The sequence below is a fragment of the Ursus maritimus genome, unplaced genomic scaffold (assembly GCF_017311325.1).
Source record: "Ursus maritimus isolate PB19 unplaced genomic scaffold, ASM1731132v1 scaffold_20, whole genome shotgun sequence".
NCBI lineage: Eukaryota > Metazoa > Chordata > Mammalia > Carnivora > Ursidae > Ursus > Ursus maritimus.
In genome coordinates this window covers 50,480,862-50,500,215 of record NW_024424453.1, presented here as the reverse complement: position 1 = coordinate 50,500,215, position 19,354 = coordinate 50,480,862, and the positions used below count along the sequence as shown (strand labels likewise).

General features: G+C 43.1%; 1 protein-coding gene across 1 annotated transcript in view; it reads right to left on the bottom strand.

Annotated features, from left to right (window-relative positions):
* SCN10A (sodium voltage-gated channel alpha subunit 10) overlaps positions 1-19,354 on the bottom strand; it is a 103,597-nt gene that overhangs the window by 24,133 nt on the left and 60,110 nt on the right. The window contains 5 exon segments of the mRNA XM_008710144.2: positions 1,600-1,740; positions 3,114-3,560; positions 5,085-5,444; positions 16,404-16,577; positions 18,756-18,994. Coding sequence (XP_008708366.2) covers positions 1,600-1,740; positions 3,114-3,560; positions 5,085-5,444; positions 16,404-16,577; positions 18,756-18,994 — 1,361 coding nt within the window.

The following is a 19,354-nucleotide window of genomic DNA, read 5'->3' as shown; positions in this document are numbered from 1 at the left end:
AGTGAGTCTGCACACGGTCATTGCAGGTCCGTGCTGCCAAGGGCTCTGAGATGCAGGGAGAGTCCCTCGGCGCTGGGCCCACCACAGCGATCCTTGTGTGTTTGGTGTCTTGCCAGCTGAGGCCCAGAAGAGTGATGCTCTCTACGGAGCCCCAGAGGTTTAGCTGTGCAAGGCTTTAAACCTCCAGGACTCTGATGGAGTGCTGGCGAGGGCCCGAGACACCGTAATTACACCCATAAAGACTCGTGGCATTCACTGGGCTTGAATATTTAATCATGAAGCAGTGCTGCAGGGGCTCTGCTGCCCTCCTGGCAGCTCCAGCCCTATAACGTCTCCAGATGAATTCAATTAGGAGTTGAAGCTGCTCTCATATTAGTAAACCTGATAGCTTGGCTAATGGACCCAAATGGTGGGGTGGGTCCCCATCTGTCACTGTCAGCCCTTCTCTGTCTGGCCAGGGTCGTGGACAAAAAAACCAAACCAAACCAAGCCAAAACCAAAACCAATACCCAGCAGCTGTGTACTGAAAACACTGAGTAGAGACAACTAGCCCGGGGAATCCTGAGAATGCTCTGAAGGAAACATGATGTCCACGTGTAGAAGGCAGCAACCTTCGCCCAGCAGGAACCAAGCAGCTTCTGTTCACCTGGGTCCCCCAACCCCATCTCAGTGGGCCTCTCCTCTCACCCTGCTGTGGTCATCCCTGCCCAGGGGCACACAGCCAGTGGCTGACATTCCTCAGACTGAAGGGCGTGATAACTTTGGGCATGAACGATGTCTTCCTTATCTTTGCCCCACCCGGTGCCTGTCACGGCGTCAGCTCTCAGAAGCTAGGTGTCAAGTTAAATTCCTGAATTTAATGCAGTGGTATTAACGACGCTAAATCTTTCTAGATGCCTCTTCCCTGTAACTTGTTTTCTTCAAAGATTTGTAATGAAACCACCAAGTTTCCTTTTACCTCTTATATGACATTCCTACACCCCAATTTTGCTTCCTGCTCAGTCTGTACAAGGCTGTCAGTACACTACTCACTACAGACAGCCTCTCCAGAGTACCAGAATGTTTTTGGCTGGAAAAAAATGATGTGGACAAAAGAGAGTGGGGCGGGGGAGTCACGGGGAAGACTTCCTCACCCACGAGAGACTCTTACTTTCATCTGCTGGCTCAGAAAGACACTTGCTCTGTGCATTGTCTTTTGTTCCCTTTTTTCTTGGCTGTCATTTTCTGGGCACTTACTCCCTTTTAGACAGGAACTAAACACTTGACAAGCAGCATCTCATTTAAGCTGCAAAAGAATCCTATCAGGTAGGCATTACCATTCAGTTTCAGAGATGAAGACGAGACTCAGAGAGGTTGAGGATCTCATCCTCGTCATCCCCTACCCCCAACTTATGGAACGCCCTTCTTTCCACTGAAATCGTGCTGTCCAGCCTGGAGGTTAGGACGGACCTTAATAATTCTCATGATGAGACGTGAGGTTATGTGGTTGACGGTAGTCTAAACACCGCTTCCCAACCAGCCCCACCCTCCAGTCCCTACCATCCCACCGGTCAGTGTCTGGCAGGCTGTTCAACCTCTCCTGGAAGCTCACATACCTACCTCTGCAGGGGGCTGGGCAGCAGTCTTGTCTTTCCACTTCTCACCCACGTGGGAAGCTGCGTCCTCAGAGGACATTCCAGAGCCTGGACTCCTGGGTGCCATGTGGTTCTCACACCTCTCGACTTGCTGCAGCTGCTCCTGCTAGTGAGAGACGGTCCCATTGGGGCACCTGTGCCCGCCTTCAGCTGACTGCTTCTCAATTTGAAGAGCTCTTGCACCTCATAGTCTGCCAGAGCTAAGGACCTAATCCCTGCAACATACATACATGGATCCATACACACACGCTTATGTGAAGTGAGCCTGGAGTCTCTATAACCAGATCTGTTTAACTCTTGGCTCCATTACTTACAAGCTATGTGGCTTTAGGCAAATAAATTTAACCTGATCTCCATTTTTCCCACCTGTAAAATTGAGAAGGCAAGATCTACTTTATTCAGTAATTTTGATTACTAAATATGTGAATGCTTGTAAAACACTTGGCATGAAGTACTTGGCTCAACAGATGTTAGCCATGACCTTTATTACTTGTCCAAAGGTCAGAGCAATAGCAAACTTGGCCATCTGAAGCCCCCCCAAGAACCCCAAGGTATCTGAAAATGCCTCTGAGTGGAGAGAGTCATCACAGAGTTCACGTCCTTTATTCTGGGGATGGTGACGCCCTGCCCTCGGCTATCACCCATACAAAGGCATGTAAAATATGGCAGCTGATAATAGCAGCTGCTGGAACACAAGAGAAGTGACAGCTGCAGGGAAAGAAGGCTGCGGTAGAGCTACAGACTCAAAGCACAGCTGTCTGAGGCCACTTAGTGGCCTGGCCAGCAGCCCTGCCTGTCTCCAGACCCCACAGGGACGCCTGCCTTCCCATATTGTGCAGAAGTGCATGCCTGAGTCACTGAGAAGAGCTCAATGAGGGTTGATATATCAGCTTAAGGTCGGAGGAAACTGCAAAGTATTTTTAAAAATACATATTACCAAAAGGCTTAAATGTGCTTTAAATTCTTTGGTGCCAAAAAGAACAAGTGTCATTTCCCTGTGACATCCTTTATTGGGAAAAGCTGGATAAATGAGTCACATAATGATCAGGACTTCCTAGGCTTCTGATGATGAAGATCAGACGAATCTTGCTCTTGGACAACATCTGTTCTTAGAGGAGTCTTGTTAGTTCTTAGAGGAGTCTCGTTAGCATCTTAGGCACAGAGCCTGAGTTGGGCAAAGCAAGGGGGGCAGTTGTGTGAAAGACAATCCCAAGATTGAAAAACAATCCCTCAAAGTGGCCTGGGACTAATGTGCTGCCCCTGCTCTTTGCTTGCCTGGGGAATTATGACCCTTTTTGCCAGGCCCTGCTCAAATGCCACCTCCTTCAGAAAGTTTGGCATGATTTTTGCTTCCTGACATCAAGGGCCCGGGGCTCATCAAAGTTGTGCCAGTCCTGATGTTGGAAAACCTCCTTATTCTAATTTCCCTTCTGTCCCTGTCACTCCAGCCCTGAGGCTGTCCCATGGGAGGACTCTCACCTGCCCTTGAGGGATCACTTCCTGCTGGGAGCTCTGAGCATCCTCTTCACCATCCTCCTCCAGGTCATCGAGGTCAGATTCGCCTTCGGCAATGGGCACAGAGACCCATATGTTAGGATTGGTGATGAAGTCATTGTGGTCATCCCTTGGGCCTCTGGACACTGGAAGCTCTCTGGGGCTCCCCACAGTTGCATCAGCAGCAATGTGGTTCTCAGCTTTAGAGCTGGAGAGTGGGAGTTTCACCACCAGCTGGGGCTCTGTCTTGGGCCAGGACAGCAGGCAGGGCCTGGTGAAGAAGCTGCAAATGACCTTCCTGGTACGATGGCCAAATGCCTGGATCCGTGCCAGGGCGACCTGCAGGTTGTTCACCTCCCCATCTTCATCTGGAGCTGCAAGGTTGTCGGCACTGAAGGAGTTCAGTAGCAGGGCGATGAACAGGTTGAGCACCTGGAGAGAAGGAGTGGAAACAAAGATGCCTCGACCAACTAGCTGAGTTCCTCCATAGTCTGCCAAGTTGGCAACCAGACGGCAGGACAACCACACTTGAGCCTCTCACCGCACCCCAATGTGCTTTCCCTCTTGGGGGAATGGACATTTTGAAAGCCACTGAGGGGAGTTCTTGGGGATGTCTCAAGTGATCTGCCTCATGTGGACAAGGCTTGGAAGTACATTCTCTGCCATAAAGAAGGATCACCCCTCCTGAACCAAGGGACATTCAGGGATAATGGAGAGGAATAGCTACGGGTCTGCCCTGGGGCCACTGTCATCTGCCAAAGCCCTGGGTTCTTTTCCTCACTCTGGGATCCTGGGCAATCTCTTTGCTGTTTCCAACTTCATGTTCTTCTCCCATGAGCAGGGAGTGGGACTCCCTCCCACTTAGAGTGGTTGTGAAGAGGAAACTACCTGAGCTCAAAAAGGGAAACTTCCTGCCTGAGGGTGAGCAGCCCCTGTAGCTTGGCAGGCATGCTGAGCTCAGCCTGGAAGAAAGGCTCTTTAGCCAACCCCCTAACTCAGGAATGGGAGGGAAAGGCATCTTTGGCTCCATGACGCGGGTGGGAACGACCGAAAAGTCTGGATTTGTTGTTTCTTCTCTCCTGGTTTAGCTTTCTCGTGTCTGTAAAACTCTTATAGGAAAAGAATCCAAGTTGGTTGACTTTCAGGTCAGTAAGAAAGGGACTTCTGAGGGTCCACATGTCCCCCTACTGCAGCCAGCGCTGGTATAGCAAGGGTGCCCAGAACCATAGTGGGTGGGGGTAAGCTGAGGGCAAGGGGCCAACTAGGATAGAGAAGGGGTGCTGAGGCCAACCAGCAGGAAAGTCTTCAGTGGGGCTCCCCCAAATGTGCGAGTGGATTTTATTATTGACATTGTGGCATTGGATGTTGTCCATGACCCAGCTTCTCTCTTTCATCTTGTCTCATCGTGCCCCCCCTCCTGCTTGTAGCTAGGACCTGTGCAGCTTAGAGAAATCAGTCAGCTCTCATGCCCCTGGAGAAAAATATCTTCTGAGACCCTCTAGAGTGGGGAATGAAATTTTTCTTCAACAACTAACAGCTAACATTTACTCAGTTCCTGTTGTGGCCTAGACACTCCACTAGGCAATTTGCCTATGTCATCTCCTGTAATTTAATTCCCTGGGTAAGCCTATGAATAAGCACTATTTTCTTGATTTAAGGAAACTAAAGCTAGAGGAGATTGTCTCTTGTCCTGGGTCATGCCTTACCAGTGGTAGAGCTGGGATTCTAAACAGGTCTTTTCATCCCTCTCCTATGTGCTCATGCCAGCAAGTCAGGTTACCTCCCAAGGGACAGTTCTTAGAACATGCCCCACATGACTTTGCAAAGTTTGAAGACTTACAGTCAGGGAGGTATGATGGGGGCATAAAAGTGTGCAATATTAAAGCTTTTTAGGATAACCCAGAAGTCTCCTCCATTGCCCCCAAGACAGTGCCCCCAGTGGGGCTCAGCACTTACCACCAGGTTCCCTAGCACCATCACTGACAAGAAAAGGATGAGGCATATGGATTTCTGGCCAACTTCCATGCAGGCCCACATATTCTCGATCCATTCTCCACACAGGATCCGGAAGACGATAAGGAAGGAGTGGAAGAAGTCGTGCATGTGCCAGCGTGGCCATTCTTCACTGGGTGCGGAGATATTACGCCGGTGGTCACGGTAATTATCCCCGAGTAGCTGCTTGCCAACCAGAGCGAAGACAAAGACAATGATGGCCAGGATGATGGTGAGATTCCCCAATGCCCCCACAGAGTTCCCGATGATCTTGATGAGCGTATTTAAGGTTGGCCAGGACTTGGCCAGCTTGAAGACCCGCAGCTGCAGAGAAACAGAGACTGTCAGGTCCTGGCTACTGTTCTCATCATCTCAAGTCTTGACCTGAAACCAAGGGTCAGGGAAAAGCACAACATAACTCATTTCATTAAGATGGGGGTGCTCCCAGGAAGCTGCTTTTAGAGACCTTTCTTTTTGTCATCAGTTACTCAAAAATATGACCAGCCTTGTATGAGTCTTTATGTATCAACATGCTTCAGCAACTGTGGCAGTCAGGAGTTTTATACTGGGGTGGTGGTCTTGCCATATGTATTCTATTCTGTAGTCACAGGCTTCCTGAATGTTGGCCTATTCTACAGGGATATGATGGAGCTCACAAATAAGTGAGAATTACCCACTTTTGACCTGAAGTAAGCTTAGTCTTCTGCAAGGACATCAGGACCCACTGTATTTGAGAGGTATTGGTAAAACATATTTTAAGGCATTTCTCATCTTGGGGCCACAGACAGCATCTGCTAACACCACCAGCTCTGAAATGGCAAGTATATGATTTCATGGACTCAGCATTCACATGTTTGTTTAGTTGACCAACCAAACTATTCACATCATTGAATGCCAGCCATGCATGTGCATGGCACTGTGTGAACCTGTGGGGTGTACAGAAAGAGATATGTGGGCTCCTGCCCTCATGGAACTAATGGCTTAGTTACGAAGAATAGGCAAAGATCCAAAAAGCCTTCGTTGTAAACCCAAATGTGCTAAGTCCCACAAGGGAGCATAAACACTATGAATATAGATGTATAGACATTTAAAAAATACATTTGTGTGGTTCTTTAATTTGTTAGAAAGAAATATCTGGGTTCTGCTGTCATGGGTATTTATGGAGCACTAGTAAGAATCTGGCTCTGGCCTAGGGGTTAAGATGCAATGCTAAACAGAACAGTGCAACAATAGTTTAAGCAACCACACAGCAGTAAGCTCTAAGGGAGGTTTAATCCTCTTATACAGGAAGTCCCATTCCCACCTCTCTTTGTGATGGTGGGGAGAGGTGTGCACCTCTCTTTGTGATGGTGGGGAGAGGTGTGCAGTGGTCTATGTTCACCTTAGACCTAACCTGGAAGTTATTCTCCTCGAATTGGAAGCAGAGCCTAAAACACCAGTTTTGTAGACTAAACACAGAGGCAGCAGATCAGCCCAAACAAACACTGAGCATTGGAAACTAGATGGAGCCATTTTGCGGAGGGTATTGGGAGAATGCCAAGTTTCCTTAGCAACATCATTACTACAGGTTTCCACTCTCACTGTAAACTCTGGATAAGTGCAAAGGCAGAGACTGGAGTAGGCCCTCGTGGGGCATGGCTGGGGACAGTGAGGGACACATGGGCATGCTCACTGGTCATGAGCAAAGGACCAGGCATTGACTCTCACCTTAATCGAATTGAAGTTTCCACTGTTTCCTTAGTTAGTTGGGGTGGGGGTGGGGAGTTTAGTAATTAATATTAGAGTCCTGTTAGGTAGCAATTTTTTGTCCATAATTAAGCTTACGTTAAACTGCAAGCAAATTGTGTGTAATTGTCATTAGAGGGCATGAATCAAGTGGTCCTCTATGAATTCTTGTATTGTCTTTACAGAAGGCAAGAGAACAAGATCCCTTTACTTGCTGTTCTAGAGATATCTGGGTTTGGGGGCCCCTAGTGTTAGCTATCAGTCAACACACATTTGCAGAGTGTCTGCTATAGAACCCCCGAATGAGCTGGCTGGCTCTTGCTGGTGCCTAGAGTGAGTAGTCCAGGATAGCAGACTCACATGCGTCCGTGATTTCTGAGAATCTCACCCTCTACCCCCATGCAATTGCTTTCTCTGCACTTTGCCCAGCTTAGCATTACATCAAAAAGAATTTTTTTAAAGATTTTACTTAGGGGTGCCTGGGTGGGTCAGTCTGTTAAGCATCTGCCTTCGGCCTAGGTCATGATCCCGGGGTCCTGGGATTGAGCCCCACATCAGGCAGGGAGCCTGCTTCTCCCTCTCCCTCTGGTGCTTCCCCTGCTTAAAATAAATAAAAAGATTTTTTTATTTATTTGAGAGAGAGAGTGAGAGAAAGAGAGCACAAGCTGGGGAGAGAGGCAAAAGGAGACAGAAAAGCAGACTCCCTGATGAACAGGAAGCCTGATGTGGGGCTCGATCCCAGGACCCTGGGATCACAACCTGAGCCAAAGGCAGGTGCTTAACCAACTGAATCACCCAGGTGCCCCTCAAGAAGAATTTCTTTATAATATCACATAAGATTTATAAACTGTTGCTTTTAAGTGCTGCTGAATATCTCTTCATATTTAACTAACCATTTCTCTAGTTAATCTCATAATATAAAAACTTCTATTTAAAGGGGAAAAGACTGGAAGGAAATAAACCAAGTTGGTAACATGGACATATTTGTTTGGTAATAAATCCCAAATATCTTGAATCTTAGAGTTATTCTATAGAATATAGAATACAGAATTTAATTCTATATTTTCAACTTACATTAATTCGGATGCTTTACTTTTAGAATAGAATGAAAAGTAAGTCTAAAGGTAAGTCTGTCCTCTACAGGGGAGGTCACCACTTGGTGATGAAGTAGACCTTGTGACAAATATCAATAGACAGGGTAATATGGTAGACTATACTGGGTCCCCTTTGGGTTTGCCTTTCCATCAAAAAGTTATTAAAAATGCTGGATGAGGTGCCTGAGTGGCTCAATTGGTTAAGCATCTGCCTTTGGCTCAGGTTATGATCTCAGGGTCCTGGGATTGAGCCCTGCATTGCACTCCCTGCTCAGTGGGGAGTCTCCTTCTCCCTCTCCCTTTGCCCCTCCCCTCTGCTTGTGCTCTGTCTCTGGCTTTCTCTCTCTTAATAAATAAATAAATAAATAAATAAATAAATAAATAAATAAATAAATAAAATCTTTTAAAGTACTGGATAGTAAAATCTAAGCTGTGTTGATGATCTATCAATAAATTAAGTAAATTCTTAAGCCAGAAGTTAAATAAATATGCAAATTCAGATATATAAAGATTGTTGATGCTAGGTTTTTCTCTGAACACATTTGCAAAACCAAGTGAATCTAGCATAGGTTTTAATGGTCTCATGAAGCACGAAGAGCAGGAAACATATCTCAGGCCTGTCTAAGGTAGAAGGTCTAACAGGAATTTCTCCCCCCTTTAAGACTAGATCCCAAAGAGCTCTAATTTCCATGTAAGAACAAACCAGAAATAAACCCAGAATAATGCCAGGAAAATTAAATGTCTGGTCCAGGTAGAGGGTGGGAAATTGACACTGAGAATTTAGACCCCCCATAGTGGTGCTCACACAGGGTTTTGGCTAGAATTCACACTACTAAGTTATTTCAAGCTGAGAATTTAATTTAGAGCAAACCTACAAAGTGCCTTGCAGAAGTGAAAGCAAATACTCTCTGAAGAAACCAGCATCCCAGGTCTCAAAGCACCCCCACCCAAAAGTGTCTTAAAGTTGCAGTAAAACAAACAAATACATAATAATGAGGCATCACGAGGGAGTGAGATCCAGGAAACTACCATTCAATTTCCTTAGGTAATAAAATTATTAGCCAAAGATAACAGTATAATTAGATATAATATGCTTAAAGAAATAAAACACAAACTGGAAGATACGTGCAGAGAACAAGAAACTATAAATAATAAGTTTTGAAAAATAACTAAGTAGAACTTCTAGGAATGAAAAATATAACACAACATTTAAAAACTCTATGGAGGAGTTTCACATCAGATGTGATACAGTTTAGGAAAGAATTAATGAACTGCAGATATATCAGAAGAAATTATCCAGAAGGTAGCCCAGAAATTCATAGATGGAAAATATCAAAAGGCATAAGAACACAGAGAATAGAGTGGGAGAGTTTAATATACATCTAATAAAAGTCCAAGAGAAAAAAAGAGTTGTGTGGAGGCTAGATTTGTTCATATAATGTCTTGGAACTTTTTGGAACTGAAGAAAATCACAAATCTGAAGATTCAAGAAATCTAAGAATCCTAAGCATTATAAATGAAAAAATTAATAAACCCATACCTAGACACATGTTAATGAGATTACAGAACAGCAAAGACAAAGAGAAGATTTTAAAAGCATCCAGACAGAAAGGAACAACAGTTAAATTGAAAGCTGACTGCTCATCAGCAACAATAGAGGCTAGAACACTGACTGTGGAATAATATCTTCAGTGAATGGGATAAAGTGACTATCAACTACAATTTTATATCCATTAGAAATTGCTCTTAAAGACACAGGCAAACTGAATGGCAAATTTCAGATAAACGAAACTGAGAGAGGTTCCTGCCAGAAGACACCCACTTAAATTCTAAAAAATTTACTTCAGGCAGAGGGAAAGTACCACATGCAAGAATGTAAAAAAAGCAAGGATATGCTAAGCATGAAGGTGAATCTAAACAAGTATTGAGTGGATACAACAATAAAGTCTCATGGGGCATGGCAGAGACAGGCTGTATGGTCACCATTCACTTCTGCTCCTCTCAGACACCAAGGAAGACTGTTTTTCACCTTTAATTGCAAATAGTTGAGGTCATGTTATTGTATTCTGGCTAATGGAATGCAGATGGAGACAGAAGTAGTTTAAGGAGGGCACGTATTGCATGGTGCACTGGGTGTTATACACAAATAATGAATCATGGAACTTTACATCAAAAACTAGTGGTGTACTGTATGGTGACTAACATAATATAATAAAAAAATATTATTAAAAAAAAAAGAAGAAGGCTCAGAAAGTGCTGATCTGTATTGCAATGGCAGAACTATTGCCTGCGATAATTCTGGGGCAGATCATGAGCCTCATGGGCCAGTAGCCCTAGGGGAGGGGTTTATAAAACAGAACCTTAGTATTGTGGGTCAGTTGTAGTCTGTTACATTTGTCAAGCAGTTATAAGAAAGAGATGAGCTTGGAGAATATTTGGCTGATTAATAAGAAATAAAAGGAAATAGAATCCAGAAATTTAGAGCCTTGAAGTTTCAGGAAAGTACACTGTTTTAGATCCCAATCAGTTAAGCAATAGGATCAAGTCTTTAAGTATTGAAAGCCAGTAAAATTTTTCAAATTAAATGAAGCAAATATTAGTAAAGACTGTCTAGATGCTGTAGCCACCATGTGAGAACCACCAGTTGAGAGAGAAAGGCATGGGGATGAGAAAGCAAAGAAAAAAAAGGGGAATTGAGAACTTTGTCAAAGACAGCGCTATGGGAGTATAGGATACAGAGAGGTCTGAAGTCACCTAAGTTTTGAAGGTATTACATTGCCAAAGAAACCACAAGCCCTGATTGAAAAAGCCTTTGGCTGTTTAAAGCTGAAAGCAAGCCTTGGCCATGTTTCCACAAGCAGGAGGCAAGCTTTGAAGATTGTATGGACCTTCCTTGAATGTGGCAATGTCACTTCTTGAAGGAGTCCCACCTGGAGCTGACTGGCTTGGATCAGACAGTGACATGAGTGAGAAATAAACCTTGATTGGGTTAAGCGATGGATTATTTGTACAACAGCTAGAATTATTTATCATCGATTAAGTCACATAGCTTTTTTTCAACAAGATAAAATTAAAATACTCAACACAATAGTAAGGTGTGATTAAATCATATAGCTTTTTAAAAACAAGATAAAATTAAAATGCTTATCACCGTAGTAAGTTGGGAAGGAATAACAAGTGAAAAGTGGTCTTGGAAAGTTCAGGTTTTAGCTAACTTTTGACTTTAATCAAATAATTTCTAAGGTAACCACTCAAAAAATAAAAACAGAGAGGTTTGCAAACCAATAAAGGAGGAAAATGGAACAGGAAAAACTAAACAGTCCAAAATAAATCAAGAATTGAGGAAGAGAAGGGGCTCCTGGGTGACTCGGTTAAGCGTCTGCCTTTGGCTCAGGTCACAATCCCTGGGTCCTGGGACCAAGCCCAGCAGGGAACCTGCTTCTCCCTGTCCCTCTGTCTACCTCCCCACCCCCACTCATTCTCTCTCTCTCAAATAAATAAATAAACAAACAAATAAAACCTTAAAAAAAAAAAAGACCTGAGGACGAGAGGGAACAGAAATACTAGGACAGATGAAGCACATGGAAAACCCAAAATATAATGATAGATATAAAATCCAAACATATCAGTATTCACAATAAAGTAAGTGGGCTAAATGTTTTGGGCTAAAAGACAAAGATTGGATTGTCAGAAGTAAATAAGAATCCAAAATCTGACTGTATGCTATTTACAAGACTCATACAAAAACCCTAAAGGTATACAAAGGTCATAAGAAAAAGGATGGGTAAAGATACATCATCAAATTCTATATCAAAAGAAAACAGAGTTATTTAATTACTATGAGGCAGGTGATATATTTTTTAAGGCAAAAAGCATTTTTTAGGGAGAAAGAAGGTCAATTCTTACTGATAAAAGATTCACTTTACAGAGAAGATAAAACAACTTAAAATATGTATGCATTTAATAACACAGCCTCAAGATAGAACCATAAGGAGAAACAGACCATGCCATAATCATAGTGGGAGATATTTTTATACACTACCCATCTCAGTAATTGCTAGAACAGGCAGACAAAAATAAGCAGAGATTTAGAATATTTGGACTGCACAATGAACTTTCTCTACCCGATGGATATATGCAGATTATTGTACTCTACAACTGCAGAAGGCACCTTTTCAAGTACATAAGGAACATTTTCAACACGCTGGGCCAAAAGAAAATCACAATAAATTTCAAAGCATTAAACATGCAGTGTGTGTTCTCTGACTATAATACAATTAAGTTAGAACTCGATGGCATAAAGATAACCAGAAATTAAGAACCATGCTTCTAATTAACCTTTGAGTCAAAGAAGAAATCAAATTTGAAATTAGAAAATATTTAGAATGAAACAATAAGGAAAATTCTACATATTAAAGCAGTTCTTAGAAGGAAATGAAGTCTTCAATGAATATATTGGAAAGGAAAATAGGTTGAAAATTCCATTTTAAGAAGTTAGAAAAGCATAAAATATGTAGTACGGAGGATGTAATTAAGATAAGATGCAGGATTACTTGAAATAGAAAACATCAATGAAGGAGAGGAGACCAAGGAGCTAAAAGTTGATTCTTTGAAAAGACTAATTAAATTGAGGACCTTTGGCAAGGCTAATAAGGACAAGAGAAAGCACAAATCACCATTTTTAAAGAAAGAAAAAGGTAACATAAGTGCAGGTGATATAGACCCTTAAAATATAATGGCATAGCATACACAACTTTATGCCAAAAAACTTGAAAATTTAGATAAGGGACATTTTTAGAAAAATATACCAAAACCAATTTGAGAAACAGAAAACCTAACTAGTTCCACAGCCAGTAAGAAAATTAATTCAGTCATGAAATATCTTGACCTCAAATGGCCTCATTGGTGAATTCTACCAATGCTATAAGGAATAAATAATTCCAGTCTTACCCAAAGACTGAGTGTAGAGGAAGAGGACTATTTCTCATCTTTTTTTATGGAAATTAGCACAACCTTGATGCCTAGATGCTAACACCTGGCAAGTGCAAGGTAGGAAGGAAAATTACAGGCCAAATATTACTCATCAATACGGATGCAAAAATTTTAAGCAAATTGTAAGCAAACTGAATCTTCCATTGTGTAAAAAAATGTATCATGATCAAGTTGGGTTCATCCGAGGAAGGCAACGTTTACTTAACAGTAGAAAATCAATTAATATAATTCACCACTTCAACACATTAAAGGACAAAAATCATTTGATTATCTTAATACACGCAGGACAATTGTCTGATAAAATTAAACATCCATTCATGATGAATATTCTTAACAAAAGAGAACTTCCTAAACCGATAAAGTTTTCTTTTTTATCTTTAAAAAAAGAAATATGAGACTCGGTGAAATACTGAAAGCACTCTCTTTGAGATCAGGAAAACAGCAAGGATGTCTGCTATTAACACTTCCTTTCAACAGTATACTGGACATCCTAATCATCACAACAGCATAGTTAAAAAACCAAATGGTATAAGCATTAGAAAAAAAGAAACAAAACTCATTATTTGCATATGACATGATTATGTTAAAAAATTTAAAAGATTATATAGATAAATCAGAATTAATAAGAAATTTCTGGATACAAAAGTACTAAGTAGCAAAATGATAGCAAAAAAAAAAAATTCAGAAAAGGACTTTTAAAAAGCGATTTCATTTATAATAGCATAATGAACTAGGGAATATCTAGGAATAAATCTAACAAAAGATGGAGAAAATTCCTTATGGAAAAAATTATAAAACTTTAGGGAGAGATTATACAACTATTAAAAGATTAAAAAAATGGAGAGTGTGCTGTTTTCATAGGTCAGAAGACTACATAATGTAAAGGTTACATTTCTTCCCAAATTGATGTATCAATTATTACAGTCCCAATAGAAAAGAAAAACAGTTTTGTGTGTATGTGGGGATGTAACCTGGCAAGCTGATTCTAAAATGAATATGGAGGTGCTGAGATATTCTTGAAGAAGTAAAACAAGTTGCTTTACAGACACAGACATGCTCAAGGCAATTGTAGTACTTAAGACATGTGGTATTGCTACAAGGACAGACCAGTGGATGTGTGGAGCCAGGAGTTCAACGATGGGAAGGGAGGCAATGCTACTTTGAGAGGGAGCAAAAAGCAAGAAAGAAGACTCAACATTTTAATTTCTTCCTTCTTTCCTTTTTTCCTCCTTTCTTTCCTTCTTTCTTTCCATCGACAAGTGTTTATTGAGTTCCTACTATGTGCTGGGCTTTGGGATAGAATGGTAGACAAGGGAACCCTGGGTTTTGTCTCACGGATAATTGTAAACTGTGTAAAACAGGTTAATTTGATGGGAGAATCCAACCTAAGATGATGTGGCTGGGGAAAACCTCTTTGAGGAGGGGATGTGTGGGTTGAACCAGGAGAAATGAGAATGAATGATCTAAGGAAAGATGGGAAAAGCATCCTGGGCGGAGGGAAGGAATGTACAAAGGACCAGAGGCAGGAATAGTTCTGTTGAGTGTGACTAAGGGAAAGGAGTCCTATCTGACTGGAGCAAAGTGGGCAAAAGATTGTTTGCCGAGGTAAGCAAGTCTTGATTATGCCAAACTTCGGAGACCATAACAAGGACTCTGGATTTTGTCCTCAAAGCAATGTGAGACCACTGAAGAGTTACTTGTAAGCAATGTAAGATGATAATGCTAGGATAAACTGTGCGTGTGATTGGCCAGGGGAGGTATATGGGAACTCTGTGTGCTGTCTGCTCAATTTTTCTGAAAAATCTAAAACTGTTCTAAGAAATAAAGTCTATTAATAAAAACAATGAAACTGATGATCTGGGCTGTGTGAATTCTCTGTGGTAATGTTCACAGATCAGGGTTAGGCACAGCAGAAGGAATATTTGGCTTCAACTTGCCAAATACAAAAATGTGAAGGGCTAGAGCCAAAAGCTGGTTGAGTTTCTTTCAAGGGTATAATAATTCTGATGGACCATGGTATCTAAGTCAGGTAATGAGGAATGGGGAGATGGTGGAGGACGAGGACTAAAGTCCCCCAGGGAAGCATGAGGGTGGTGGCCATCGTTAGGGAATGGTGAGATGAGCAGCATGTCAGGATCTGGAAGGTGGGGGCAGAGGGGCAAGTGCCTGGAGAATTCTGTAGGCCTAAGCTATGGTGTAAACTGCCTATTTGTGGTTGTTTGAGAATACAGCCTTCATGGGAAAAAAAAGAGGCATGTAGACTTGAAAACACCAAGCTTGTATTGCCCCAAGTGTGCAAAAATGTTCATATTTTATTAGAAAACTAACTTCAGGCCCTCCCAAGGCATAGGGAGTATGGAGTCTTACTCCCTCAATGTTTGTGCATGGGTGTCTTACACGGACCATTAGCAGGACTGCCTCTTGACATCATTTTCTAGATATTTAGAGAAATCTATCGTTCTAAAAATGCCCTTCTAAAAATCTGTCCTTCTAAAACACTAAAAAAAGTGTTTTAATTCCAATCTTCTCAAGTTTCCAGGTTATGGGTAAAGAGCCCTGTAGCCCCACTATGCCCTTTTCTCCATAGGACAATGAGAGACATCATCTGAGAAAGATGTTACTAACTGGTGGTAATGTTACCCAGGATGTGCTTCATTTGACTTTTAGAGGGCCTTTTTAAAAATTGGATTAGTAGCCACTATTAAAATCTGGATTTCTTGTTTCGCATGAAAAGTTGCAAACTATGACAATAATGGATAGGGTCACCTCCTTGGCATAAGTCACCCTGACTCCAATGTAAATGACCCTCCCTGGAGTTGTGCTCTGTGTTGGGTCTGCCCACCTGTGTATGTGAGACAAATATCCAGTGCCAAGATCTTTTGCTTGGCCAGCTTTACGTCATCACCTGCTTGATTCCTGCGGGCCTTTGAATTTGCCACCCCACTGCAGGTTAACCAAGTCGGGGAGCTCAGTGCTGCTTTGCTGGCTCCCACACTAGGGCCCTAAACAGACTTTCTGGCCTAGAAGTGGATGTGGTGAGATTGCTGGGCATTCTCTCTTCACTCTGTCCTCTCTCTCCAAATCTGGACACTTAGTTGGCACTGAGAGAATACCGAGGATGGTAAATTAACCACGTTATGTCAAGGCGGTAGCACTGTGCCTGACACATTGTCAGTGCTCAAGAAGCAGTAGCTGCGATGATTATCATTGTTACTGTTATTTGATAAGTGAGCAGAAGAGTGCCCATGAGAGGGGCCCAGGCCGGGAGATGAGAAGTCATGTACCCACTTTGAGTAAGTAGAAAGGACCAAGTCTCCAGCTCACTGGAGCCATGCCCTGCCTCCTCCACACAGGAATAGGAAAGGAAGAGTTTGCTGGCTGCTGAGGTCCCCGAAGGACAGTATCTGTTCCCAGGGGTGTGGCTTCCTGAATGTGGAGGAAGTCTCCCCAGGTTGCCAAGAGAGAACATTACCAAGCGGAAGGTTCGCAGCACTGACAGGCTCCCCTTCTTGGCTGCACCCAACTCTATCAGGCTCACAGTGACAATGATGCAGTCAAAGATGTTCCACCTCTTCTGGAAGTAATAGTAGGGGTCGAAGGCAATGATTTTGAAGACCATTTCAGCAGTAAAAAACACAGTAAAGACCTGTGGTTGGAAACAAGGATCCATCAGCAGGGTTTGTGGAGTCAAGGGGTAATGACAAATAGGGAAACAGGGAAATGTCTAGTTTAAAAACAAAATAACGAATCATTTTGCTTTGTTTTTCTTCAGTTTATATATACTCTGTGGGCTCTTGAAGGACTGGGGATGGGAACACTCAGTGTGACAGCACAGAGAAACCTCTGGACCACTGCTTAGGAGATACGCATTAGAACCCATGCTTCAGTGTTTTCATATGGTGGTAGAAGTGGATAATCATTAGGATAATAATTATTACATAATTATCTAAATGAGAAGTCAATCTGGTTCAGTTGTTCAAAAGCTTGGATCGTGGGGCAACACAGACCCCGATAAAAATCTAATTAGCCATGTCCGAGCTTGTGAAATCGGACACAAGTCAATTTCCTCATCTGTATAATGGGCATAAAATGAGATAATGCATACACAGTTCTTAGCAAAGGTCCTGGACAACAGTAACTCATTAATAAATAATAGCTGTTAAACTAGAACAATAACAATAAATTCTAAGATTCTTTCAGTTCTGAGTGTCTTTAGTTGTCTTAAACAGGATAGGATTCTGACACTGAGAGAGGTCAAGCCCAGGCTCAGGTCATGGGAAAAGGAGTAGGGAAGGGAGACAAGTAAGGAAGAAGGGTCGGATGCTATTGTCTCATTTGCTCTCAGCAAAGCCTCACACCAGCCTGGGAAACAGAGGTGGTTGCATCCCCTTTACACAGAAGGAAAGCCTGGGAGTTTAAGTGATCTGCCTAATGCCACAGACTGCAACTCTGTAATTCAAAGAGCATGTACTGAATGCCTCTGTAGACAAGTAAGGCGTGGTGGGGTAGGGCTGAAGTTCTGTGTCCTACTGAGACCTGGGTCAGCTGGCTCCATCATCACGGGCTTTGCCATCTTGGGCAGGATACTCAATCACTCTTAGTCTCAGTGCCCTCTTTGGGGCTGTGAGGGTGGTGATAGCCTCATAGCATTGTTGTGTCATAGAAATAACACAAGGAACCAAACTCTGCCTGCCTTTCTTGTTTTCTTTTTAAAACAAGGCACTATGCTCTGTCTCAATGATAAAGGCCTTTTTTCCTTTCTTGTTACAACTTCTCCAGCTGTAAAATGAGTGTGGGCTTTGAGGTCTCTTCCATAAGACCCTCTGTGGTCTATGCTGACTTCTTGGAAATAGGCTCTTCCTTCTCTTTCCACTTCCCCTCTTCATATCAACTTTAAATAGAATGCGGCCTCTTGGCTCAGGTGCTGCCAAAACATAACGCATGCTATGCTGGTTCCATAGTGTCCCAGAACCTGCTGGAATCCTTTTCATGTCTCTGGATTCTGGGAGAAAGGGAGGTTTCTAGGGAAGAGTAGTCACATTTCCCCTGAGACCCTTACTGCAGCCTATGAGGAGTTGGCAGCGCTGGACGATCCTGGCAGACCAAATAGGCCACTTCTAATGGGGTGGATACTGCAATGGACATGGAGGCAGGATCCTGACCTTGTTAGCTTCTGCTTACCATGTAGCGAAGTCCAGTATGGATTTTATCTTGTTAAAAGCAAATAATACTAAAAAATAATGGAGGACAACTTAAAGCAGCATCCTGTACAAACCAGATACAAAAGAAAAGTTCTGACTCTCTGGTGCTTCTCTTACAATAGCAGCCACACCTCCAAGTTCCCTCCCTCCCATTGCCTTCCTTGCCCCTCCCACATTTTGTCTGCCCTTAAATGACATCATTGAAAAACCACCACCATTGTGTTTTGTAATCATTAACAATAGAATTAGGAGGAAACTTTGCAAGTCCATAGGCTGTCTTTAAATGGGAAAGTGACATTTATCCTAATTTCAACGTAGAGGCAGCTGAGAGCCAGAGAATTCAAGGGCCTGACCTAAGTTCTATAAAGAGGGAGCTAACTGCCCCTCTGTCATGACTCTCTAGGTCCATTTCCCTACGCTGGTTTGTCTGAAAGCAATTCACACCAGCACAGCCTGGCTCTCCAGACTTGACTTCCTGCTCTCAGTGCTACCACATCCCCAACACTACCTCTCTGCTCTCAGCTGGCTGTATCAACACTCCAATGAATGAGGGCACACCGCCAACCCACCCAAAGCCCCCTTCCCCCCCATGACAGCTGGGCAAAGGCTGCCAGTGCACTCACAATGTTGCCTATCTGGAGCATGGCTTCGAAGGCAGCGCTCATGCCGTGGTGCTCCATGGCCATGAAGACTGTGTTCACCACAATGCACAAGGTGATGGTGAGCTCCGCAAAGGGGTCCGTCACAATCCCAAAGAGAAGCTTCTTGAGCTTCACCCACGTGGGGCAGCACTCCCAGATCAGATACTTCTGAGCCAAGCTGGTCAAGCAGGGCGGGCACCTCCGTTCGGACTCCTCGAATTCTGTATCACAGGTGTGGTCGATGACAGGTGTCAGCCATGTATCCCCTCAGACTCCCATCCCCTGGCCATCCCCTAGACCTTGTCAATACTAGTATCACTTGCAGTCTCCACCCCAACACCTTGCTCTGATGACCATTTCCTACCTTCTGAGCTCCTTCAGTCCAGCAAGTGCAGTCCAATGTCTGTCCCCATTCAGTCCCCCAAAGCATGGACCCTACATTTTTAATTGCCCATCATCTATGTCATGTTCTCAGTTCTCAATTTACCTAGCTTAGATTTCATGTCCACCCCTCTATATACCCCCTTGCAGACACCCTCAGTTCCCTTGCCCTTCTCCACTCCTCTCCTCCCCTGAACATA